Source organism: Chroicocephalus ridibundus, chromosome 3 (assembly GCF_963924245.1).
Source record: "Chroicocephalus ridibundus chromosome 3, bChrRid1.1, whole genome shotgun sequence".
NCBI lineage: Eukaryota > Metazoa > Chordata > Aves > Charadriiformes > Laridae > Chroicocephalus > Chroicocephalus ridibundus.
In genome coordinates, this window is record NC_086286.1 from 49,183,599 (window position 1) to 49,209,386 (window position 25,788).

General features: G+C 45.1%; 1 protein-coding gene across 1 annotated transcript in view; it reads right to left on the reverse strand.

Moving 5' to 3' along the window:
- Window positions 1-24,152, reverse strand: part of PGBD5 (piggyBac transposable element derived 5) — a 75,676-nt gene extending 51,524 nt beyond the window's left edge. Inside the window, exon 1 of the mRNA XM_063329062.1 lies at window positions 23,463-24,152. Within this exon, the coding sequence (XP_063185132.1) occupies window positions 23,463-24,144 (682 nt within the window). The 5' untranslated portion in view covers window positions 24,145-24,152. The remainder of the gene's footprint in view (window positions 1-23,462) is intronic.
- Between the last annotated feature and the right edge of the window lie 1,636 nt (window positions 24,153-25,788).

Consider the following 25,788-nt stretch of genomic DNA (forward strand, 5'->3'; position numbering starts at 1 on the left):
TTGTGGCAGCATTCCATGAAAATATGGCTTATTGTATATTTAAGCCATGGTCAAAAAACAATTAAGAGTATTTATTTGTGTTTACCATCACATTTTAAAGCTACAAAGCCTTCACACTGTGGCAAGTGAAGCAGAAAGAGTAAAAAGCCTACTGCAGGTAATGTTGACATATTTCATCATATATTTACTTCATTTCTGTGGTGAGATTTACAACCTACCAATCACCTTACCAACGTCCAACAGAACCTCCCAAACACTGGTGCAAGGTCTTGTGGTTAATATAATTTTAGAAAGCCAAACACCTTAAAGCAGCAGAGTTAATGCTGAAACAGTACCGTATCGTTTCAGCTTACATAATCCTTTGGACATTATTCATTTGGCTGAGGGACTGAACATGCTTGTCCCTCATCAGGGGATTTTCTGCTGCAGTATCTTCCATGGCAATAGTCCATTGCACTTTCTTTTAACATTTTACTGCACTCAACCATCAGAGCAGACTGGCTGCTCCTGACGGTCCAGCTGACAACAAGCATATCTAGCAGGTTAGAGACAACCATCAACACGCTGACTTCGTACATCATCTGTAATTCAGTTTTTGCTAGATCACAGAGCGGTTACACATCTGGCTGTAGGCACAGCTGTGCACGTTTATGAAATAACTCTACAAAGCAGCATGGATAGTTTTATGTCAGCACAACTTCCATTGCCAGCAGGGTGACCCCTCGTAACTAAATCCCAGAAGGCTGCTTTGGGATGGTCCCATGGCGGGGAGCCTCCCTGCACAGGCAGCTCTTGGAGATGCAATCCATCTTCACATCTTTTTCTCCTGGGCTCCTGGTCTGTTCTAATGCACACTGTTCACAGATACAATTACCCACATGCAACTTGATCCTTTCTGGCAATTTAAAATAAAAATCCACCTGTATAAGCATTAGCAGTATTTGATGTCAAGACCCTGCCTCCAAAGGGACGGATTTTGCATTTGAAGAAAGAAAAATAGCCTAGTATGTTTTCCAGGCAAATCATCAGGACATTTAATTTATCTTTCGTAAATAAAAGTCAATAAGCAAGTGACCCAACTAATGAGATGCTGAAAGCCTTCCTGTCAATTCCTGCATTTACATGCAACTCATGCATATGCCACAGAAAAATGAACCTCTTGGTTTTGACTAAGTCTCATGAGGAAATGTTTTCTTGGTTTGTTCAAAAATTGATTATTTAAAAAAAAAAAAAAAAAAGAAGTAAGAATTTATCAACGGGAAATCCAGACAGTCCAGTAAAGCATTAGAGACAACCTTTTCATGCAAGAACATTCATTTCAGTACACGACCTCCTAATGATTCATCTCCATCCCACATGAGCTAAGGTAGCTACAGTACCGGTCTCTGCAATTGCTTCCCGGCAGCTACAGCCTCTTCCTGGAGAAGACAGAGAATAGTTGTTAGGGTAAGCACATAGTCCCCAAAACGTTCAATGCTATTTCCCAGGCACAGGACTAAGCACCTATTGCTACGCCCACTTGGGAGAGGGTGATGAGTGGAGCACTCTTGCTTCAGTCCAGCTAGAAGAGCTGAAAAACCAGAATCCGCCCAAGGAAGTTGGTGCCAGAAACTCTATGGGAATGATATTCACGTTATTTTTCTAAACCTGCTTCCTTTGGGCTGTACCAGCCTCCTTTGGATTTTCCTGCTGTCTCTAGGAAATCATGCACATGCATTTCTAGGTGAGCTTCACAAACTGCCCAGTAAGACAAGGTTTCTCAGCTGTGCTCGCCCCAGACTGGGAGACAAAGGAACTCTCGTCACTTTAGAGATCACAATAATAAAATAAATCAACACTTCAGCTACAGGCACCCTCAGTTGAAGGCTGCACCATCTCTATCAGAGAAGATCATAACACACATGCATTTACAAAGCTGCTTTTAAACTTGTAATCATCCCCCTTTACATTCTCCATGTTCATCCCCAACACCCTCAAAAACCTTGAGACAAACAGTTACAAACCGCATGTTCCTTGCTGGTACATTAGGCTTAGAGGCAGAAGAAAGTCTAAATATTTTCTTAGGACAACTAAGAAGATGAAAGTGGAGGTCATGCATGTGCAATCTTTGCTAGAGCCAGGACTCCTTTATGCATGCACAGTAACAGTTTATGCGCTGTTTTCTTTTTGCCCTTTTACTCCTGCCCCTATCGTTAGACTGCCTTTTTCCATCCTTGTTCTGCCTGCCCTTAGAAGTGACCAGTGCCGCAGGCTGTCTGAACATTTGAACTCAAAATAGCCAAGCGGATGGAAAGTTCAATAAATGACTTCTATATACCATGCACATCAACATCCCTAATCCTCTTACCACACATAGGATACATGACACACTCCACAGCACTCCAACTGCTTAGGCTTCCAAATAACTCTTAAAAACCCACAACTTCCCAGTTTTAAGAAACCAGAGCATTTCTTCAACTATGAAGTGTGAAAAAAAAATAAAATAAAAAATGCAATCATCTGTGCAAAGAAGTGAATTTACTGCTTGTACTGCCTGTGCGAACTCCAGGGTGACACAGACATGTTTACAAACCACTGTACCCCTAGGGAGGGCTTTCAGGGAGTTGTATCGGCAGAGGGCAAGCCAGAAGCACAACTCAGAGCTAAACAGTGCAGTGAAGTCAGAGCAGGATCTAGAAATAGCAGTCCCTCAGCAACACAGCTCCGCTCCTGCAACCTCTGCCCAGCTACCGTGTGCAGTCAACGTAACTGCTCAGCAGCCAGCTGCCCCCACGGCCCATGCCATGCCACACAGCTGCCAGGGCACAAGCCATCAGGAACTAGGTGTGCAAAGAGGAGCATCATGTGTCTTCCTCCAGGAAGGAGCTTCTCTCCTTCAGGAGACATGCTTTGTAACTTTGGAGCCAAAGTACATCTTGTCAAGCACAGCCTTGGTATGCTTTACTCTGAGATCAGGCAGGGAACAGATCTGAGGTCACCATACAGGCACTGCTTACTGGCAGCCATCCATCAGACCCAATCACAGCTACACTTGGAGATCATCTTCTCCACTCTTCCTGGGGGCTGCCAACATATGAATCAACAAAAGCTAGAAGACTCCATAGGATTTAATACACTATAAGAACATACCTCAGCTTATAAAAGGAAGAAATAGCTTGTATTTCTCACTTTAGACCTAGCAGCAACAGACTTCATACAGCAGAGATTTTCAAAGAACTTTATGGTGTGCTCACATGAAAGAAAAAAAAAAAAAGTTGCTGGTGATGAAATCTGGGTCATATTAAGTAGTAGAGTGGAAGACAAAACCAGTAGAACTTTCTGCTATACAAAAACAGGCCCAAACATCAGTTCCTTGAATCTGCAGGTATAGTTATACAGGATGCACCTGCAAGGTAAATTTAAATTAGTAACGTGGGAACAACCACTGCAAAGCATATCCTTCTGTTTGCGAAGTGCCAAGCACTTCACATTAAGGATTCTTACAGAGGCTTCTGGCCATTATCACAACAGAAATAATAGCTTCCCATTCTGTAACCACAGATTAGGACATTTATAGCACAAGACCTCAGTGACTGGAGCTTCACATTTCCTAGCTATGTTCTTCCTCTTATAGAAGCAGCATGCAGTCTTCGCAGTAGGTTTCAGAACAGATCTTGGATTACTATACCAGAGCTAAATCCTCCACAATTTGGAAAAATCTGTCTAGAACAAAAGCCTGTGACTGACTGAAGGCCATAGGCAGAATCAGTGGAATGCTTAAGGTAATGCTTTATAACACAATAATAAGGAAGTTTCTGAGTATGTTTTCCCCCCTTGCTTCCAACCACTGGCCCATGTGAATTAACACAGTACTGACATCTACAGTCATACTTTCCATACATCCTTTTTCCATCAAACCCTTTCTGGCAAGGGATACCTGATTAGCAGGTAAGCACAGCTTAAATGCCATAACTACTGGTGAAGGAGGTCTGCCGCTGGAGACTTTTCTCTTGCATTTTGTAACATTCAGTGTAATTTTAAACAAAAGTGTTGAAAGTTGTATTCCTTGCCTCTTTTCCTACAATCTACAGGCATGAGCATGCCGCACCTTCACCCTCTTCAATCATTCTCAACATAATGGAAGAAACATTCAAACTCTTAAAGTGTGGATTCAAATTCTGTGGGCTTAAAAACAAAACACCAAAAAGGTGATGTACGTATTTGTGCAAGTGAGCAAAGGTAGAAACGTATTCTTTTGTATAGTCCAGCCAGTCAACTCACCAAAATCAATTTAATTTCATAGCAGATATGAAAAAACTCGCATAAAGCTGCTGTTGCAAGTCCTTTCCTTGGCCAGTCCCGGCCGTCAAGAAAGCGCCCAACATCTGTGTGGCACACATCAGTGTTTATCTAGGACCACAATGTTTTCTACAAGGAAAACTCAATTCTCTAGCTGCCTCACAGCCTCCACTTAAACAACAAACAATTAAGGGTTATTTAAGCAAGTCATTGCTCTCACATGGCAAAACTCTTCTTCCTTTTATTGCTACTGACATCCAAGTACCTCTGCCTCTTTACCACTGTGTTTTCTAGAAAGCTGAGACACCCCTCCCCTTCTTGCCCTGAGACACTGCCTCAAGTCAGTGTTCATTTATCAGAAACCCCAGTGTCAGCTTGCTTTCCAGGAGAGATCAGCCTATCCTGCTGCTGCTCCACCCAGGATAACAGCATTGCAGCTCCAGCACCAAGAATGCTCATCTCTTTCCAAACCTTCTTTCGTTTTCTGATTTGGTTTTTAAGCACTCTTTGAATATGGAATCCCCCAGGAAAAGGAGTATCTGAGAACCTCGAGTTTCAATTGCTAAGTCTCTCCTTGTCTCTGTGTGCAGAAATAGCAAGGCAAATACAGAAGGAGAATATGTATCTCCATAGGGAGCCTCCTGCTTCCTAAGCCTTCCAGACTTAACTGCTAAAGCTCATTTTATATTATAGACAGATTTGCTCCTTTGTATTGCCCTTCCACTTCCTCAGCTGCTTGTTGCTACGTTTGCAAAGGTCTCTCATTTAAGCAACATTTCTCTCCACTCATTCATTATTTATGTCGACTGCTTCATAAAATAAAATTAAGAAAAGTAAGAGACCTGCTGCGTCTCATTCAACCCCACCAGCTTCTTCAGATGATCTCTGATGCGGCTTCTTTCCTCCTCACTAACTGTGAATAGCCCTGAATAGGTAGCATTTTCCCTTCCACATCAAGAATTGATTACATTCCTCTGTTAGGGCCAGATTCAACTAGGTCCTAAGTGCTATAACACCCATCGATGTTTTAGTAGCAAAAAAAAGCTCCTTGAGATTATTAGCAAGGCTGGGTCTGGAGTTCTTATAACCTGGTATCATCAAAACCTCAAGCCCGCTAGGCAAGCTAGAATGTTATTTATTTGGGGAGGAGGGAGAAGGGAGAGAGAAGACAGAGGAAGCTGGTGAACACGCTATTTTTCATCACGGCTAAATACTATATCTGGGTCTGGTAGTAAGTAACGCCTGGCAGAGAGAGGCAAGTCACTGTACAGAAATTCTCTCTCTGGGCCTGGACTGAAGACACCTTCTGGCAGAGCTGGACACAAATGATCACAGTCCTGCTTCCCAGGAACTGTCTGGCTGCCTACATAAGAACTTCATATCAAGATCCTTTCATAGCCCCTCATGCAGTGGTCTCCAACATGGGATGCTCCCACCCCAGGGAGTGCACAAGACAATCTGTTGGGGTGCTGGAAGAAAAGTGTATTTTTTTTTATTGTTAATAAATAAAATAAGATTTTTAAATAAAGTTTATTTCATCTTTATCTCATCCTTTTTAAATTCCTATTTTTTGTATGTTTTATAATGTACATAGTATATTAGCACAGTAGTACATGTATATAATTTATAAATAAATATGCATAGATTGGGGAAGCCTGCTCAAAAAACTTCTACTGATGGCAGCGATCAAAAGCCCTAGAGATCTCCAGTGACAGCATTCAGGAGTAGAGCAGCGTAGCAAACACAGTTCACCCTCACTTTAGTAGAGAGCCGAGTGTGCACTTGACTCCTGTAAGCTTCAGCTGATCTACCTGTAGGTTTTATACCAGTATAACCAGTTTGCTTTGAAAAGGAGTCATTTCCCTTTGCCCTCCCTGTTCTTCTTGTAAGGACAGGGGAGTGGTTGTATCAGCCACACATACTTTTGCATTTGGTGTAACAGTTTTCATGTCAGTCTGCTATTAGCGTGTTACTAGACTATATTTTTAAATTAGTACCACACATGCATTTATTTAAGCACATGCTTATATGCTTCTCTAGATTCAAAGGATATTAACATTCCTCACCACTCACCTTGGAGTTTTTTTTTTTTAATTTGTGTCACTCACAAATCAAAAGGCCGTTTAACAGCCTTGTGTTTTTCCCTAGCGGAAATAAGTTTCCAGAGCACACACTCATTGTGCAGTCAGCCATGCCAATTATTAATCCTATAAGCAAGACTGAGGCTATAATATGCATAGTGGTAGGAAAGGAGGGAAATAATGGCTTTTTATCATAAAAATCCTCTGTAGTCTCTCCTCTAGCCACATTGTTCTCCCTTCAGGGCCTTAGGGCTATCACTCAGTAGATTGTGGTTGTTCTCAAACCTTGGCAAAAAAATTGCAACTGATGCGTTCTTCAGGGAACGTGGGTTTTTCCTTTTGATCGTGGGTCTTAATGTTAGTTTCCACCACTTATACTCAGACCTGGTAAAAAAAAAACTTATTGCCATTGTAAGTATATAAAATGTTTATTAAAAGCTAATTAAATGCTATGTTTAGGGAGCAATCCAGTCACACAACTTGCCACTGAGTTTTAGGAATGTAACAGTGGCAGGTACTTAAACTCCTTGCGTAGTCAAAGCAAACAGGTTGTACTTTTCAACAAACATCAAGAAGGAATTCTTAAGAAATTTTTGAGGCTGTCAGTTTGGGAGTTAATTGACAACACTCATCTATTCGGTCTCTTAGGCTCCAGTCCAGCAGAGAGCATTTGAGGCAGATACTCAAACTTAAACTACAGTGATCAAATTATTCTTAGGCACCAGTGCAGCACTACACTGAAGTGCCTGTTTATGAAGTGAGATTACACGTTTCTTACAGCCCTGGGTTGCTCCAAACAAGTTAGTGGTAGAAGCACTATAATGACAAGTGATACAGTCTGTACAAAACCAGGAATAACTATAAAAGAACACCTAGTGAGAAGTATAGTACAGAGTCCTTAAAGAGACAACAAAAGAGGCACTTGAAGACTCTGCTTAGAAGACCTAACTCTTTTTACTTGAGTTTAAAAGCTTGCTTACTTTCTCCTCCCCCTTCTAAATTGCAGAGAAGGCAACTTACAATGGCTGTGGTGACATGACAGCAGTGGTCACAGAAAGCAAAACTTAAAATCTATCCATGCGTCTCCTTTCTTTAGGAAGGATTCAAGCCCCACCAGTATGCAGAACAGTGAGTTCAGCTAGTCTCAATGGGAAAAGAAAAGCAATAGCCACACCAAAACTGCTTAAACAAACATAACATTTTGTTTTCTTTATAGAAATTATCACTTGGTTTTGGCCTCCTGCCTCTAGAACCAAAGTCTGTGGGGATAAAGGGCTTCAGGGTACACTGTGCAAGTGAGGGAAGCACCAGACATAGGAGTCCCAATCCCTACCCCCACCAATAGAGGTGAGGGAGGAGAAGGGAGAATATTCCTTAAATGCTTGCTGCAAGGAATTGGGCCCATTACTCAATGCATTAGCCTCTAAACTTCCACTAGTCTCTTCCACTAGGCAGCAGGAGCACAGATGCATTCACACCTCAGTCCCAATAAAATGCTCACTTAAAAACCATGCAGGTGCAGCTGACAACCCCAAAGTGCAACCTTCATCCAAACAGAAGGTTGATTAATCATGGGATAACCAAATCCATAGATAAGTATCACTCCTGTTAGATCTGACACTCAAATTTTGTTGAACTGCATACTGCATTCCTTCCAGCTTTTTAATGTTAAGTTTGATGTTGTGGTGGGTGTGACAGTTGTTCATATATCGCAGCTCCTACGCACTTAGATCTGGAACATCAGCTGTAGCGGGTGTGGGTGAGCAGCGTGGTCAGGGGCACCTGGCCACCACTTTGGTATGTTAGAAGTACCAGCTGTCATCTTTATGTGACACTATGAATGCAAGAACAGGCAGAGTCTGGATTCACATGGCGTCGTCTCTCAACATCGACTAGCTTTTTCATTGCAGGAGGTGCTGTTAGAGCCTACAGGCTCTTCTCACTACAAATGTGCTGTCTAATAAGGATTGAACTCAAGCAAGCCATCTTTCAGCAAGGGCAATTCAAAAGGCTGGCACCCTCATCGGCTATTTTTGCATAAGGTATATGAGAACTCAATACCTGGAAGATCTTTACCTTCTCCTCCCACAGGGATGGACACGGGCACATGGGGCAGAGCAAAACTGCAAAAAGCCTGGCTTTCTAAGCAGCAAAATTTGAACAATGAACCTCTACCCCAGGCTACCTGCAATTTTAACAGGAACAGTGGAGACATGGTGCCCAGCAGAGCCCACAAGAATAAAAAAAAAAAAAAGGAAGTTTCATAATGGCTAAGAACATGATGTTAAAATGTAAAGTATCAGTAGGTTCTATATTAAGACGTAAGAGAAACATTCGTTTTTATGACAGCAAAGGATTCTAGGAAGCGAAATACAATTAGAGAAACTAAATGCTGTAGCAGAGAAGAGCAGGTTAGGAAAAGGTTATACTACAGATTAAAAGGACTCAGTAGAAACGGAAAGCTTCAAAGTAAAGTTTTGAACAGCTTCTGTTATACTTGTTTCTTGCTCCTTTTCTGATTAAAGTATTGTGCTGGAGCATTCTCCCTTTAGCTGCCCGTTTCAGCTTAAAAAGAAAGAATCCCATCTCCCTTTTATCTTAGGAAGAAAGCTGACATTAGAACAATTGGTAGCGCGCTGCTCGATGTCAAGCCGCTCCAGGTCAATACTCAGACCCCTTTTGAGTCAACCTTTCAGCAAAAGACCAGAAGAAAAGGCACGGTTTGTATTTTAACATTTCACTCACTCAACTGCAATATCTGCCCATAAAACGCTATCAGATGTTTCTGCTTCAGCATACAATACAAATGGCTGCTTTTAGAAAGAAACTAATGCTCACTTAGTTTCTTTTCATTGATGCAGGGAGTGATAGCCAACAGCCAAAAAGAAAAGAAAAAGAGTTAAAAACTGGTCCAATCTCAACAACGCTAACGGTGTCAAGTCCATTTCATATTCCTAGAAAAATTTCATATTCAGTACCCACTTTGACAGTCCTGATTCAAAAATATCCATAGCTGAGTATTTTACACCCACCATCTGTCCCAGAAAGCAAGTAGGTGCTTGCACTATAATTTGCACTTAACAGAGGTCAACCCGGTTTGGATTTACCCCAGGCTAGTGGGACTGTAGGATTAGGTACTTTTGGCTATACTCCCACCCCTCTTAACCAGAAACAGCTGTGTCTTGTACAGAAAGATCCAAAATACTGTTAAACCATAACAGAATGGAGACAAAGGGGAAGAAGGAAGCGAGGCCAGTGCAATTTTCAGGACACAGAGATTCATGATAACCTAGGCGTGCTTCAGCTGTCAGGGCAAGGATTTTGCTTTTGTTTTCAAGGCAACTAATGAGGTTCAAAAAGAATAAGTTTCATGAGTCTGAGGACAGGACACCAGAAGCTGCAATACCTGTGGCAGAGAGAAAGACAGAAAAAATTCAAATCTCGCGGTTTAGTATATATTTTTGTTTCTAATCCTCAAATACTAGGAGTCCCATAACAGGAACTTAAGCGTCTCCAAGTTCAAAGTAACACATTAAGCTAAGAAAACAGATTTCAAAGAGAAATAAGAGACTTAGAATCATAGAATCATTTAAGTTGGAAGGGACCTCTGAGGTCATTGAGTCCTACCATTAACCTAACACTGCCAAAACCACCACTAAACCATGTCCCTAAGCACCACGTCTACCCGTCTTTTGAATACCTTCAGGGATGGTGATTCAACCATCCCTGCACAGCCTGTTCCAATGCTTGATAACCCTTTTGGTGAAGAAATTTTTCCTAATATCCAATCTAAACCTCCCCTGGTGCAACTTGAGGCCATTTCCTCTTGTCCTATCACCTGTTATTTGGGAGAAGAGACCGACCCCCCCTTGCTACAACCTCCTTTCAGGTAGTTGTAGAGAGTGATAAGGTCTCCCCTCAGCCTCCTTTTCTCCAGACTAAACAACCCCAGTTCCCTCAGCCGCTCCTCATAAGACTTGTGCTGTAGACCCTTCACCAGCTTTGTTGCCCTTCTCTGCACACGCTCCAACACCTCAATGGCTTTCTTGTAGCGAGGGGCCCAAAACTGAACACAGTATTTGAGGTGCAGCCTCGCCAGTGCAACCTGGTGACTCTAAACTTGCTACTGTGATCTCAATACTCCTCAAAGACTGAATAGATTTTAGAGAAAAGTCTAATCAAGAACATCAAGACAAATGCAGAGCATTTTTCATACACAGGTCACCTTAGAATCGTTTTTAGTGGGTAAGTTTCTAAGACATTACTTACAGGATAGCTGAATTTATCTGTTCTGTTTCTAGCTATGTATTTAATAATTGGCAGCAACAGGACTGAGTAAAAGTATTAGTGTCTCCTCTTTACCCAGATCCTTGACTGAGAGAGGAATCATCTGGATGAAGGTAGGTGACTTTGGGAAAGAGATTGTTTCATTTTTTACTAGAACATGGAACTAGAACCAAGTGTATGATCAAGACATTGGCAATGCTGAGCTGATCATCTTACTATATAGCTGGATTTGTTGGCCAAATTAAATCTTACAGACTGATAATGAAAGTTTTTTTCTCTATTTATCTGCTCAAATCAGAGACAATCTCTCATTCCGCTGAAAAGTTATGCACAACTGATTTCTAAACCAGTGGTTTTCTAGGTAGCGTTAAGCAGATTTTCAGTTATCTTTAGTGGAGATAGTGACATATTAGTACCTTTGAACAAGGAACTACAAGACCTTACTTGGAACCCTGTGCAATTTGGCACCAAAGAGTTGATCCTAAGATGGAAAAGACAGACAACTGCTACTAGAAGTAGGGGTGTATTCTTGCAAGGGAAAAAACCTGTTACTTTCTCATTTTTAGTGGGGGAGGGGGGGAGTGGCACACAGGGGAATGAAGGAACTCTCTTAAATATACTTGAGGTAAACTTCAGCAAAAGAGAAGACCTAAGTGCCAATAGTATTCTTTGCAAGATGAAACAATTTTGCAATGCTCACAAAGAAGTGAAGAAACAACCTTCTGATACCCAGTCCATGAACTGGAGCAACATGGAGTAAACATTCTGTTGCTCGTTCTTGCCAAGACATCTGTTAAATGGTCATCAGTTATTGCAGGCGTCTGGACTATGGGCTTAGCTGGGCCTATTCCAGACCTCTGCTTGTCTTCCTCCACGTATCCATCCTCATGGTCTACAGAGGTTTGTGTTGGTTATTCAGCTGCAAGGAGGCTTTTCATACCTCAAAAAGATGCGGGCAAGTACAAACCTAGGCACTACTGGATGTGTGGTAGTGTTTGGGTAGTGTTGTATCAGGCATCCCTGGCATAAGAGGGTTACTGTTTTTAACATACAGAAGGAGGCTCAGGATTAGTCATTAGACACACAACTCCTTACCACAGAAGTGAGGGCAAGAACAATACCCTAAGTAATGCTCAAGTGTGCCTGGACCACTTCACTGGGGCAAAGGGAAGGAGTGAGTTTCACCTTAACGGATCAGGAGGCCTTCTCCGAGCACACAGCTCCTTCCCACAAGCTATACAGCTTTCTCCCTGCTCCCAAAGCTGACACAGGAGATGCAAGTAGCCAGCCTTTTCCATAACACTCCAACATACAGCTTGCCACTAAACAGCTTCCACAGTATTTGCATTTATCTTAACCAATCTAAAAAAAAAAAAAAACCACAAAAACACCCCAAAGAAAAATAGTACAAGAGCACTGGAAGGGACCTCAGGAAGTCCTTTAGTCCAGGCCTCTATCCCCGTTCAGCATACATACTGGGTGTCAGTCTACTACAACAGGTTAGCACCACTTGTTCTTATGCTTCCAGTGACACACCTTGTGTCTTCTGCAGCACTGCACTGCCTGTTTGAGAGTTCCTATCATGTCTGATTTATTTATCCATCAATTTAATTTATACCTGCTATTCCTTATATTCAGTTTTCAGAGCAGCTAAGGCAAACAATTCCCTTTCCTATAAGGGCTCTTACTTAACCTTGTGGCCACTTAGCTTAAAACCAGAACACTGAAAGGTGGTCCAGTTAGTAGATTTTCTGCTTCTCAGTCCTTTCTCTTCACATTTGACTATTTGCTTCTCACCTGGGTTGGTGACCCAGACCCTCTCTCCTAAATGTCAAGCCAGTCTCATTGCAAGTCTTGTACACTCTTTAAATACCTGGGGAGGATGTTTGCCTTTTCACAGCAACATGACACTGAGTCACATTTGTCTGGTGTTCAGCCTCAGCCTCCAGTTCCTTTTCCACCTAAAAACAGCTCTTCCCCTTCCCCTCCATTTTCCACTTCTGCTGTTAGTCACTGCTGCCTTCACACGAAGCATTTCTCTCTTGCACCATGCCCCTTCTCCCACCCTGGGCTGTCAAGAACCTTGCAAATTCTCAGCCTGTCCTCCAGTGTACATGGAGTCACTCTCAACTTCATGTTATCTAAGCATTTAATAAACTAATTCAGTAAGTGCACCTCCATTCAGGAAAGCAGCTTCAAATTCTCATTAAATTAAAATTAAAAAAAATATATTCTTCCATCAGAATATTTAAGCTTTTGCCAGATCCTTCATGCAACACATTTTTGGAGGTACTGGGCCAGACCTTATAGAATTCAAATGGAGACAGAAACACACATTTGCAGTAATGATGATTGTAGTGAGAATACCTGACAGGGATTAGATGGGATTTATTCAGTCAGATGTTTCTGCATCAGCCTGCTTCTCCCCCCTATATATTTTAATCTCTTCAAGGTTTGTTGCAACAGAGCAACGCAAAGCACAATGTGAAACTCAGAGCTAGCAATGCAGAGATGGTTCTTGCCTCACGAATTTGCCTCTGATTCAGTACAGAAAACAAGGAGATAAGTCTAATGGGGGGTGTGGTGACTGTGGTGGGCCTCCACAAGGCTCCTCACTATGCACAACTGCTCCAGGTGCCAGACCTACCACAAGCTGATTTCATACATGAGAAATAAGCACCAAAGGTAATTTGAACCTAAAGGAACTTGCAGGGCACCTATGAAATAGAAAGGTGATGAGAAGACAGCGCTATCTCCCAGTCGCTCTGTGGCAGCAGCCAGGCTCTCCGTGGCTGAGGAGAGGGCTGGCTACCAACAGCCAGGGCTGTGCAGACAGAGCAAGAAGAGCCCTGAGCCACTGCGAAGCGGGCTGTGAGAGCAGCCCAAACAAGCACTGCTGAATTCCTTCTTAGCACCTTCTTTGTGGAAAAGACGTTAAAGAAAGTCATGGCTTTTGCCAAAGAGTTTGTTTCAAGGAGCTGCTGCCAGTGCCCCAGGGGCACCACCATGCCTGACTGTCCCTGCCTGGGCAGGCCCAGGACCTCATGTCAGCCTCCAGGGCCATCAGCCCCTGTCCCAGCAGGGCCGGGCTCCAGCTCCCCACAGCCCTGGCCTGTCCAGCCATGGGCCCACATCCTGACCCAGCCTCAGCCTGTCCCCAGGGAGGTGCCAGGGCTGCTTCAGTGCCCTCGACTGCAGTTGCCCTAGCCGGCGTGGTAGGACAGGCTCAGACTGCCAAGCCCTGCTCTGATGGACCCCCATGGGGAGGCCCCATAGCACCCAGCCCACAGGGAGCCGCCAGACCCTACGGGGCACCATGACAGGCCTGCTGTAGAGTTTGACAAGCTGTTTTAGACCATCTCTGATGTCAGTTTAAATGTGAGTCATTACCCAGTAGTACAGAGCCAGATGAAGAAAGGCCTTTTTTGAGAGGGTCATTCCTTATTTATCAAGTACAACCCTGTCAAGTGGGAAGAGCAGGACGTCATTTACTCCAAAACCCATCACTTTTCCCCATGGGGGAGATCTGTAGTATGCGTAAAGCTGCCTCCTTTCCTTACCCTTAAAAGAAAGGGCTATGACTATTTGCAGCAACGTTAGCACCACGCAAATAGCTACAGATCACTCAAAGGCACTACAAGTCTTACTGCTTAATTTCTTTTAATCTCAGAGACAATGACAAGAAGGAATTCATGCAGACCTCACAAGTACAAACCTTCAGACATTGTATTTTACTACATAATATGACAAGTTTATAAGTAAGGAATAACTACAAAGCCCAAGAAACGGGGGGAAAGTCTTCATTTTATGGAGGTCTCATTTAGTGATCCCATTCAGGAATATGGTCCAGCAAACTAGAAGCCCTTTGAAAAACTAAATAAGAATTTATATCCACCTATGTATTTATATCCATAATGTAACATATGCAGCATGACAGATGTAAGGGCATCTTATATTTTTCAAGATCATCTCAGGAATTTCTAGCCCCAAACCAAAGGTAGTTCATTTTCACCAGGCTGCTACAGCAAGTGAAGGTTTATGAACCACCACCCTGCCGTCTGGGGAAGGCTGGCCACCTCTTGCCTTGCAGCCCAGTTGAACTGTTTTCCCTGTACTAGGGCAGAATAAGTAATCCTAGATCCCCCATCCCAAATGCCATATGCATAAATGCATGCACGTATTAGTTTCAATACTTATACCCTCTTCAAAGCAGTTTTTCAGGGCATGAACTGACAAGATTACGTGTATCAGCAGGGTGCATCCAGCAGCAGACAGCACCATGACATCAATGGGAACAGCCACATGCCCACAGCTACACACTGACCCTGGACTACACACCTACAAGTGCTACCCACCGGGAAGTTAGCCAGCATCTACCTTTTAAGAAGAAGCCAAGGTGACTATACATACTGGGTAGTCAGATTTTCCACAACAGTGAATTTCATAAGTAGCTTAAAAAAAGAAAGATATTCTCTTTTTTTTGTTCCAATTTAAATCTCTCATACACACCCACCTCTCTGCCATATGTAATCAGAAATGAATCACAGTTATAACAGCAGCTGCTTTAAGTCTGTTTTCTGCTTTTTATTCACTAGAAATAACACTTCCATTTGCGCCCACTGATGGGCCCCGTGTATGTTTTACCTCAGTCCAGTAATCTTCCTGTCCAACGCTCAGCTAATTTTGCCCATCCGTACAGACATACACAATATTCTTTGCTTCAGTGTCTCCTGTGTACCCCTCTCTGACACGATTTTTGCATCCTTACATTGTGCCTCATCAACTACACTTCAGTTTGCCCAGTTTTCAACAGCTACAGCTTTGTACTGCTCGCTGAATGGAAGTTGCTTGGTTTTGTTCTTTGTCCTTCTTAATGGCAAACATAGCTTGTCAATACACGTCATGTGAATCCCTCATGGTGTCCAAGAAGGCAGAATCAAAAGCATGTTTTCTATCTATCCTGTGCCATTAATACCAGTTGTCTTCACAGAAAAACAAGAGATAATCCAGGAGTAATTTATACGGAGCTAAAATAAGCTAAGGAGCCTTCCAAGCCGGTTTCCCTGCAGCCTCTCAACCAAGGAGCTCGGGCTTCGTTTTTAAAAGACGTGCTCAGTTATGTGACCGTTCATCTTCAGATAGAGCCAGTGACTGATTAACATCCTGTTCTTTAAGGAATATGAAGTGGAAGCTTGGATAAGCTCCTAGAAAGGATGCCTTGCCACAAGGAAGTGAGATGTCAAATGCTAGTATTCTCATGCATTTGTCTCAGCCATGCATTCCTTTTGAGTCCATCTGTTCTGTTTTCTAATAACATGCCAAATTCTTGGCAGTATTCAGAAGGATGAGGTATTTTAGGGGCTATATTCCACTGGCCTCTAAATAAGATGTGTAGCTGTATCCATGATTACCTTCTCTTTGGGAAGCACTTTGTGTTTCCAAACTGCTATATCTATCTGCTCCAAAGTTCTGGAAGCTTGAGCATGGAGGGAAACAAAACATCTACAAGAACGAGCACACCCAAGAGAAATTTCCAGCTTCTTTTAAGTCTATGGTATCCAGGACAGCTTCCTGTGACCTAGCAGTCTATACAGAACTAGCAAGTCAATTCCACTATTAGCATCCTTATTAAACTCAGCAGAGAACCTAATTTTGTCTCCAGGTTGACTTGGAGGTATGCAGACAAAGTTGTTTGCTGTACTGTTTCTGTGATGTTGACAAAAGGACATGAGTAACTGTAGGAACTAATCTACTTCTTTTAAATGACCCCATCAATAGCTGCAAGGGGAAAAGACTGATTTGATGCAGTGACAGATCTAGAAGTAAATATGCTTTTTCTCTGTAAAAGGCTAGATGGTGTCTTTGGAGAAGACCTTGATCTGCAGTGCGTATAGACTTTCACATCTCAAGTAATGACCAAAAAACTGGTTCTCTGTATAAAAGCAGAACAAAACCAGTTTTTTTCCATGAGGTTTATCAACGCTGGGTTATTCCCCAAATGCATGTTCAATAGCAGAGGTATGGGCAAAAGCAGGAAGGGAACACAGATAGCTAAGTTGCACTAAATTTTAGAATCAATAAGGCTGTCATGTCATGCACTTGCATCATTTCAGTGATCATGGAAACAGGAAAATGTGCTTTAAACCCAGTAAAATCACCTGAAAAGCACATTTAGATTTCTCAAGACGCACAAGATATTAAGCCTTTGCATAATTCACTTATTTAGCAAAACTTCAAACCTTTTAAGTCAACCTATAAAGGATCTGCAAAGTAGTAGTGTACATCTTTGTGATGTATTTATCATGACAGCATCACAATACTTCTAGGAAGTTATAAGTAATTTCTACTTAGAATGCAAGAACAGATTATACAGATACACAATTTTTTTTCTGTTATTTTCCATGGTTATGCAAGTCAAAAGCAGCTAATTTCTCCGATGACATAAGTAAGCGAGAACGAGTCACATCAGCAGTACTTTATCCACTTAAAGTTAAAGAATTTGGCCCAGATATTTCTGAAGCAGAATCTGCCATAAGTAGCTTTCGTAGCTTTTCTTCCACCTCTGGAATCTCTAAGTATTGACCTCAATCTAACAAGACTAAAGCCTTCAGATTCAATTCAGGACTTGAACCAAGATCACCACCACTGTGAGATGGTGGTATGTATATGGCTCTCTTTTATGGCCCAGCCTGACCCAAGAGCTTTTCCCCCAATCTCCCTGCTATTGGAACGCTGACTTCCCATCTGCCTTTCCACACTCTTGAGAAGAATATGTCCATTGGATCTCCCCCTACATCCTGCAAAGACTTTCCACAACTCTCTGCCCAGTTATGCCTGTAGTCATTCAAATAACAGATAAAAGCCTTTCTCCCCTTACCTGTATCACTTTCCTCTCCTTTGATTATTTAACTTTAAAGGAATTGTTTAGCTCTGCTAAAACTATTTAGAACATGGGTCAAATGACCAACTCCATGCTGTATCAATATATATTGCATTGTATGATTCACTGGAGACTAACTTGAAGGAACTAAATTCATTTTCCTTATTTAACATTCACAAAATAACAACACTACTGAAAAAAAAAATCAATCATCAGCTGATGTGAAAACAGACATTTGTAACTAAACATAAGAAAAATCTTTTTTATTGTAAGGGTGGTCACAACCTGGAGTTTAAAGCTGTGCCTTGCTTCCTTGGCTTTAGCTGGAACGTGCAGGCTCATTTCATCTCTCAGATAACATACCCTCCCTTGTGCACCAGATCATCTCTCATGGGGCAGCCGTGACTGTTTCCCATAACCTGGTCTTTCTGGAAAAAGAAACTATCATTAAAAAATCCCAACACAACAACAAAAAATAACAAAAAACCCCAAACTACTTTAAATACTCATTTATACCTCTTCAAGGTGACAAGGAGAGCCTGATTGCTAGACGTGGTCTATGCAACTTCTCTTGGCTCTCCCTGAGAGCATGCTGTTCTACTGCAGTGTGTTCTTCAAAGACGGCAACTTATGGCACATTTAGTGTTTCAGAGAAATACTCTGGAAGTCCATAAAAAGCTAGCTACACTATCTAAATGCAACTTGCAGAGGAGCTCCTATGCTCTTTCAGCAAAGAACATTCTTAAGCCTAGAACTGAGGACAAAATGTTAAGAACAGGGTTTGGACAGCATAAAAATTGTAGAAAACAGTATCATCAACTGTAACTTTGAGGACTTCAGCATTAACTTTTGTTCAGACTTCTCTGCTATTGCTGCCACCCTAACATTATCCCTAACAATAGGAAGCGCTCTTACATCTGAGGTCGAATTTTCTGATTGCTGAACTATATGGATACAGGAAGCATGGGAACCTAGGAAGAGAACAACAACCACCCCAATTCAGGAACATCGAGTTGCAGCAATACCAAGGTATTTGCACCTTCTAAGACCCTCCACAAAGAAAGACCAGAACCAATAGTGCCTCTATGTGTTATGGAACATTTCCTGGCCAGATAACTGAGTTAACAAGGGAAAGCACCACCCAGAGCCACCCAACTCTTGAAGGAAGAAAGAGCATACCAATTAAGTCTGATGCAGGAGTGACCAGAAATCAAGGGTTTGTGTTGAGTTATTGGCACTTACTAGCTTGTCACTAAAGTAGTAATAGTTGCTCGCTCTCTCCTTTTCAATTATGCTTTCCCTATCCTAGCAGCAATTTTTGCACTTCCACAAGTAGCTCTGTCCTGCCCTCGGAGGAAGGGAAGCCAGAGAAGCCACAGCTATCCCTCCTTCCAGAATTAAAGTACTGTTTGGGCCAGGGTCAGACCTCCTTTCCTAGAAGCCTATCTATTTGTAGGTTCACTTCCCAACAAACCAATTCCACTTCCCCTTCACAGCAAGGTTTGGAGAGAATGAGAAGGGAGATGCCAAAACATGCCTGGATCCAACATTTGATCATGAATGTCATCATCCTTTTACACACACATGTTGACCTACCCACAGACTAGCTGTAGCCAGGAACTCAGGGAAGGCATTTCAGCAACTGCCTCCAAGACTGGGACTGGTGCTGTTTAACATCTTTGTCAACAACATGGACAGTGGGATTGAGTGCACCCTCAGCAAGCTTGACAATGACACCAAGCTGTGTGGAGTGGTCAGCACACTGGAAGGAAGGGATGCCATCCAGTGGCACCTAGACAGGCTTGAGTGGTGGGCCCATGCAAACCTCATGAAGTTCAACCGGGCCAAGTGCAAGGTCCTGAATGTGGGCTGGGGCAATCCCAAGCACAAATACAGGTTGGGTGGAGAATGGATTGAGAGCAGCCCTGAGGAGAAGGACCTGGGGTTGATGGTCGATGAGAAGTTCAACATGAGCCAGCAATGTGTGCTTGCAGGCCAGAAAGCCAACTGTATGCTGGGCTGCATCAAAAGCAGCATGGCCAGCAGGCCGAGGGAGGTGATTCTGCCCCTCTGCTCCGCTCTGGTGAGACCCCACCTGGAGTACTGCATCCAGCTCTGGGGCCCCCAACATAAGAAGGACACAGACCTGTTGGAGTGGGTCCAGAGGAGGTCCATGAAGAGGATCAGAGGGCTGGAGCACCTCTCCTGTGAGGACAGGCTGAGAGAGTTGGGGTTGTTCAGCCTAGAGAAGGCTCCAGGGAGACCTTATAGCGGCCTTCCAGTACCTAAAGAGGGCCTACAGGAAGGATGGGGAGGGACTCTTTATCCAGGAATGTAGCAATAGGAGGAGGGGTAATGGTTTTAAACTGAAAACTTAGATATTAGGAAGAAATTCTTTACTGTGAGAGTGGTGAGGCACTGGAACAGGTTGCCCAGAAAAGCTGTGGATGCCCCATCCCTGGAAGTGTTCAAGGCCAGGCTGGATGGGGCTTTGAGCAGCCTGGTCTAGTGGGAGGTGTCCCTGCCCATGGTAGGGGCGTTGGAACTAGGTGATCTTTATGGTCCCTTCCAACCCAAACCATTCTATGATTCTATGACCTCCTGTCCACTACTCATATCCCAGTACTTCAGAACTCATATTACTGCTTTGATATTTGTGACAGGCACTTGAGCTCCCTTGTTTCCTCAACCTATTTTATTCAGAACTACACACAGTGCCACTAGTTACCAGTTTAAAAATCAGGTCATCACAATATGGTTGGGATTTTTCTCAGTAACTAAAGCGAATGATTTCAGAGTACCTTAACTGGAAATAACATGAAGTGCCAGCAAGCCATCTGTTCTAACCTCTGTGTTAAAGTTAACAGCTATTTTGGATTTCCACAAAGGAAGTCATCATTCAGGTTTTTTTCCCCTCTGGAGAGTCTAAGCACCCTCTATTTTTATTAAATGGAACAGAAACAACAGTAACTGTAGATCCCTGAAAAAGGGGCTGAATACAAAAGTCTGGGGCACAAGCAGCACAGTGTTGCATAGCTATGCCATCCAGTCACAGAAGTCAATCCAGACCTTTCCCAGTTTGTTAGAACCTTCCACAGGGACAAGGCAGGCATCACCATGAACACACACAGTGACTGCCGGCAGACTGAGGACGTACTGAACCATCTAACACTGCCAGCAGCCCCCAGCACATCTGGGCTTCTAGTATATTTTTGAGATGAAGTATCAGTTAGCTTGTCTATGCTCGGGACTAATTCTAGGGATGGATACAATACTTTTTTTAAGACATCAGTTTAATATTGAGGGTGGAAAGGGAAAGATAGTATTAAGTAACTTAAAAAAAAACAACACAAAAAAAAAAGGAAGTGATAGTATTTTCTATTTCTAGTTAAAAAGACTACAAGAGTTTTGTAAGTGGCTCTTCCCCCACACCCCACACCCTCCCCCCCGTGTCCCTTAGGAGCTTTAATTCATTCTCAATAACTAATTTAAACCGTTTTCTTCTCTGCACCTTCCCTTTCATGAAGGGGCAGTGTCCCAAACCAAACAACTTGATGCTAGATTTGAGCCTAGTCTGATTCAAGGATTTATTTCCAGTATGGATGTAGCTGAACTCTCTTCAGACTTCAGTCCACAAGGACATTTGTCTTCTGACATCAGATAATATCAGGCACTGCCACAAGGATTATTCTTCTGATATTTTGACCAAAAGGCTGCACTCAGAAGTTCTGGTGCTACCCTAAGGTAAGTTTCGTCTCAGTGTCATGAAAGCCTCTTCCTTTTAAGCTCAGACCCTAGAAAGAAAGGATTCTTACATCCAGCACATCTGAACTGAGAATACAGTTTTGTTAGTGCTCTGCGTCTGACCCTGCATTTCTTGCTTGTACTCCATTAGTGACTGAAAGATGTGCTGTCACTGCAAGGGATGCCTGTCTTCACCTCAGCGGAGACCTTTTCCTCAGCAGTTATGGGTCCAAACTCGTGGGTCAGAACAGCATCCAAGTGACAATGGTGCCAATACAAGCATGCTTAGTGTGACTCCAATTATGGCATATGCATGGCCTAAAACCGGTCAATCTACAAACTAGGATTTTAGGAGCTTAGTTGTATACGATGCCTGGAATTTCAGTAGTCAAACATATGACAGAGAGTACATGTTTCAAGATATCAAACCACAACACTAACTGAACTTCAGCCAAACCAAATCACCATGCTATGAACAGCGTGCAGCATCTATCATCACCATCATGATCAACAGAATGAAAGGGCAGCAGCAACCTCTTCTCCACCTATTACTAGGAGGAAATATTCACGGCAATACCCATACACCTTCCTCAAGGGACAGGTGCATCTACTTCTGACAGTCACAAATCAGACTTATTAATTTCAAAGGAAATACAAATTCCTGAATTAATAGGTCATCAACTTAATTATTTTCCAAACCAACATCAAAACCCTAATCGCAGTTCCATCTACATTAAAATCGATGTATACTATAAAGTCATGATATGAAGGAATAAGTCAGCTAAGGCAGAGAAATTAAGAGATAACTGATGCTGAAATAGCATCACACCATGCAGCCTATAGTCCAGGACCTGATCTTAGAAATGCTTATGAATAAGAATCATCAATAAAACTTGCAGAGTTATTTAAAGAGGCACATCAGCTTGATATGTAAATATTTTACAGTGTCTAGCTATTTCTAGTGGTAGACACAACTTCTATTTGCACATCTGTCAGAAGCACAACAGAACTTTCTCTGGGCTCCAGTGCTACCTTACTTCCCCATCGCAAGCTCCTTCCTCAAATAGGTTTCTGCCTGTCCCACTGCACAAATTTCAGCATGCTACACCAAGTCTAGCAGCACTCTTCTGCATTTACCTTTTCATAGGAGTTAAACACTACACGCAAAATAAATGGTGAAGACAAGCAACCTTAAGACAGGCAAGCCATCAGCTCAGTTGAGGATGACAGCAATCATCGCATCCTGTTCTGAGATGAAATTTATATTTTATTATTTTTTCCCCACATCCCAGCTCTTCATAGCCATTCATGTTTTTGAGCAAAGCCTTGCTGCTACATAGTCAACTTGGTTGTTGAGGCCTGCCAACAGATACCTTATAATGGCTCCATAGGAAAACCAGTGGTACAACTTGCTACACAAGTCAGTCCAAGGAGATCTCAATGCTGTGCACAGCTGCTGTGTGTCATGTCATGACATGTCATGTCACATCAGTCCATGTGTGTGTCATGTCATGACATGTCATGTCACATCAGTCCATGTGTGTGTCATGACATGTCAAGTCAGTCCACCCCTCTCTTGGTATTCACTCCGGCCAAGAGCCATGCAAGAAGGGTTAAGGTTAGGGACGGCTCCACAGAAAGCCTTGCAGCCAGAGGGAATCCCAGTCCCACTTCCAGAGCCCTTCTGCAGAGCCAGTCACCTGCATCGCCCAGATTTGCGGCTTTCCCCACCTGTAAGCGAGGAGCCACCCCGACGCACAAGAGCACGGCCAAACCCGGGGCCTGGGCAGCACGCCCTGCTCCGGGGAGAGCCTGCCCGCTTCCCGCGGGGATCCCCGGAGCTGCCGGCGCTCGAGGCACCGCTGCGGCTCCGGGGAGGCGACGCCTGTGACTAAGCACACGGGGCCTCCCCTCGCCCGCCCGCTCACTGCCTCGGCCGGGCTCTCCCCACACCGGCGGCCCGACAGCAGGGCCGTTCCCGGGAGGGCACCGGGCAGGAGGCACCTGCCGTCCCCCTCGCACCGAAACCAGGGGCCGGGCCCCAGGCCAGGCCGACGGCCGGGCCCGCAGGGGCTTCCCAGGCCTCAGCGCCGAGCTCCGGGCACCCCCCGCGGCCCGCTCCGCTCCCCAGGGCCTCCCGCAGCTGCCCGGCCCCGCCGCCCCCTGCCCCAGCAGCCCGCCCTCCGCCGTACCGCTGCCATCCTTGAAGTGAGGGGGTGGGACGTCTCGCAGCGACCGGGTCCACCCCCCCTTCTCCGCTTCCTCCTCCTCCTCCTCCTCCATCGGGCCGGGGCCGCCCGGGACGGCGCTGCCGCCGCCGAACTGCCGCTGTCGCCGCCGCTCCGCCGGAGTGGCCGCCGCCCTGGGGGCGCGGCGCCGGGCCGCCCTGCCCCGCGGGCCCGGCCCCTCCGGGCGCCCCTCGTCCTCCTCGTCGTCTTCCTCGTCCTGGGAAGAGGCGGCGGAGCGGGAGTCGGCCGAGGTGCTGTAGAAGGGGTTGCCGCTGCTGTCCTGTCCCGACTCCCCGAAGACGTCGTCGGAGATCTGCAGGCTCTCGTAGCGGGAGCGGGCCGCCTCCAGCAGCGACAGCGCCTTCCTCCGCGCCGGGCCGCCGCCGCCCTCCGCCATCATCTCGGCCGCCGCCAGCAGCCGCCCGCGCTCCCCTCGGCCCGGCTCGGCCGGGTCCTGCGGCCGCAAGCAGCAGCCCAGCAGCAGGAGCGGCTCGGGCACGGCGGCGGGCAGGCAGGGAATAGGGGGAGCCCCACCGCCGCCGCCGGGGCTGAGCCCTGCCTCCCGCTCCCGCCCGCACCACCCGCCCCTGTGTGTGTGCAGGGACATGGGGGGAAGGAGCCAGCTCAACATCTCCAAGTACCACATCCAGCCAATTACCGCGGCAGTCCGCGCCCGGGAGGTGGGGTTATATGGGCGCCGCGGGCCAGCGGGGGCCGCCCACCGCCCGCCCCGCCACCCGCCGCCGCTCCGCCCATTTAAAACCACAGCGCCGGTCTGCGGCGGGGCGGCTGCTGCGCCCCGCCGCCGGAAGGGGGGTCCCTGCACCGCGCCCGGCCCCGGCCCCGGCCCCGGCCCCGGCCCCGGCCCCGGCCCCGGCCCCGGCCCCGGCCCCGGCCCCGGCCCCGGCCCCGGCCCCGGCCCCGGCCCCGGCCCCGGCGGGAGCTGTCCGCCGTCCCGCGGTGCTGGAGCCGGGCAGGTCAGAGTCAGGAGCGCTGGCCGCGGTGCCTGCAGGCCCCTCAGTGACGCCCGGTGTGCGGGGAGGGGGTGAAGGGTTGCCGCTGGCAAGGGGCAGCCGAGGTAGGGCCTGGGTGGGTCAGGGCTTCGACGGCGTGGCCGGGGCCGCACCGACTCTTCGAGGCTTCGCGGCAGGCGGTGAGAGCGTGAGCAGGGACATGGCCCTGGTGTTGCTGTCCCAAAACAGGGCACAGATCTCTAGTGCTGGGGCGGCTCTTGGGAGCGAAGCAGGGAAGGTGCTGGAGCAGAGGGACATGGGGCACCTGGCATCTGGGCCCTACCAGCCAGGTGTTGGCCTGCCACCCAGCTTGGGCTCCGGGGAGGCTTTCCATGGGCCTGGGTGATGGGCTGCAGGGTGTGGGCCTGAGCTCCTGAAGTGTGGAGTTTGGTTCCATGGGCAAGTACAGTGTGGAGTAACCATTCTTCCAAAATTGCTGCTGATTTAAAAGCAATATGGTGGCACATGAGAAATGAGGGAAGTTAAAATACCTGTGCCCTGACTGGGTTAGTTAAACGTGATTCAGAAGTATCCCTGGAGTAATCTAAGGATTTCATAGAGCAGCTGAAGCCCCTGGTTGTGCAGCAGTCAGAACAGTCTGTCTGATGTTACAGGAATGTCTGAAATCTCTGATCAAGGTTTATTATTATTACTATTGGCATCCCACTGTGCTGGTTACTGTACAAACACTCATTAAGAAGACAGTCCCTGCCTCCCTTCTTGCCAACAGCGATAGCAGCTATTGAGCCTACTCTTTCACAGCAGTGCTTTCAAAATAAACAGCAATCGGATTCTGTAGATTGATTGTATGCAACTTGGGGGGGGGAGCATATTATTTGCATTTTTTGATGCAAACTTTCAGTGTAGGTTGATCTGAAGATCTGTCAGTGCTACAGATTTTACAAATTTTATAGTATTGAATGTTTCTGTCTTTAAAATCCAAAGATTAATGTCCTGATGATTCTCAAGGACTGTAGCACAACCTGGAATATGATAAAGCTGGACTGTGTAAGTATTTAAAAGACGATCCTATGTTCTATTCGAATATTTTTAAATTGCAATGACTTCATTAAAACTTTAAAGTTCTACGTAGTGCATACAGCCAAATCCAGAGAAAAGAATCCATCTCCTGTGCATCTTTAAGCAAACAGAAAAGCCCAGTGTAATTTGAGACGTGAGATTTAAGCCATATTTCTACTTTGAAAAATCTCATAAGTGTCTTATTGATTATATTAAAAAATTACTAAGCTTATATACAAATGGATTTTTAAATCTTT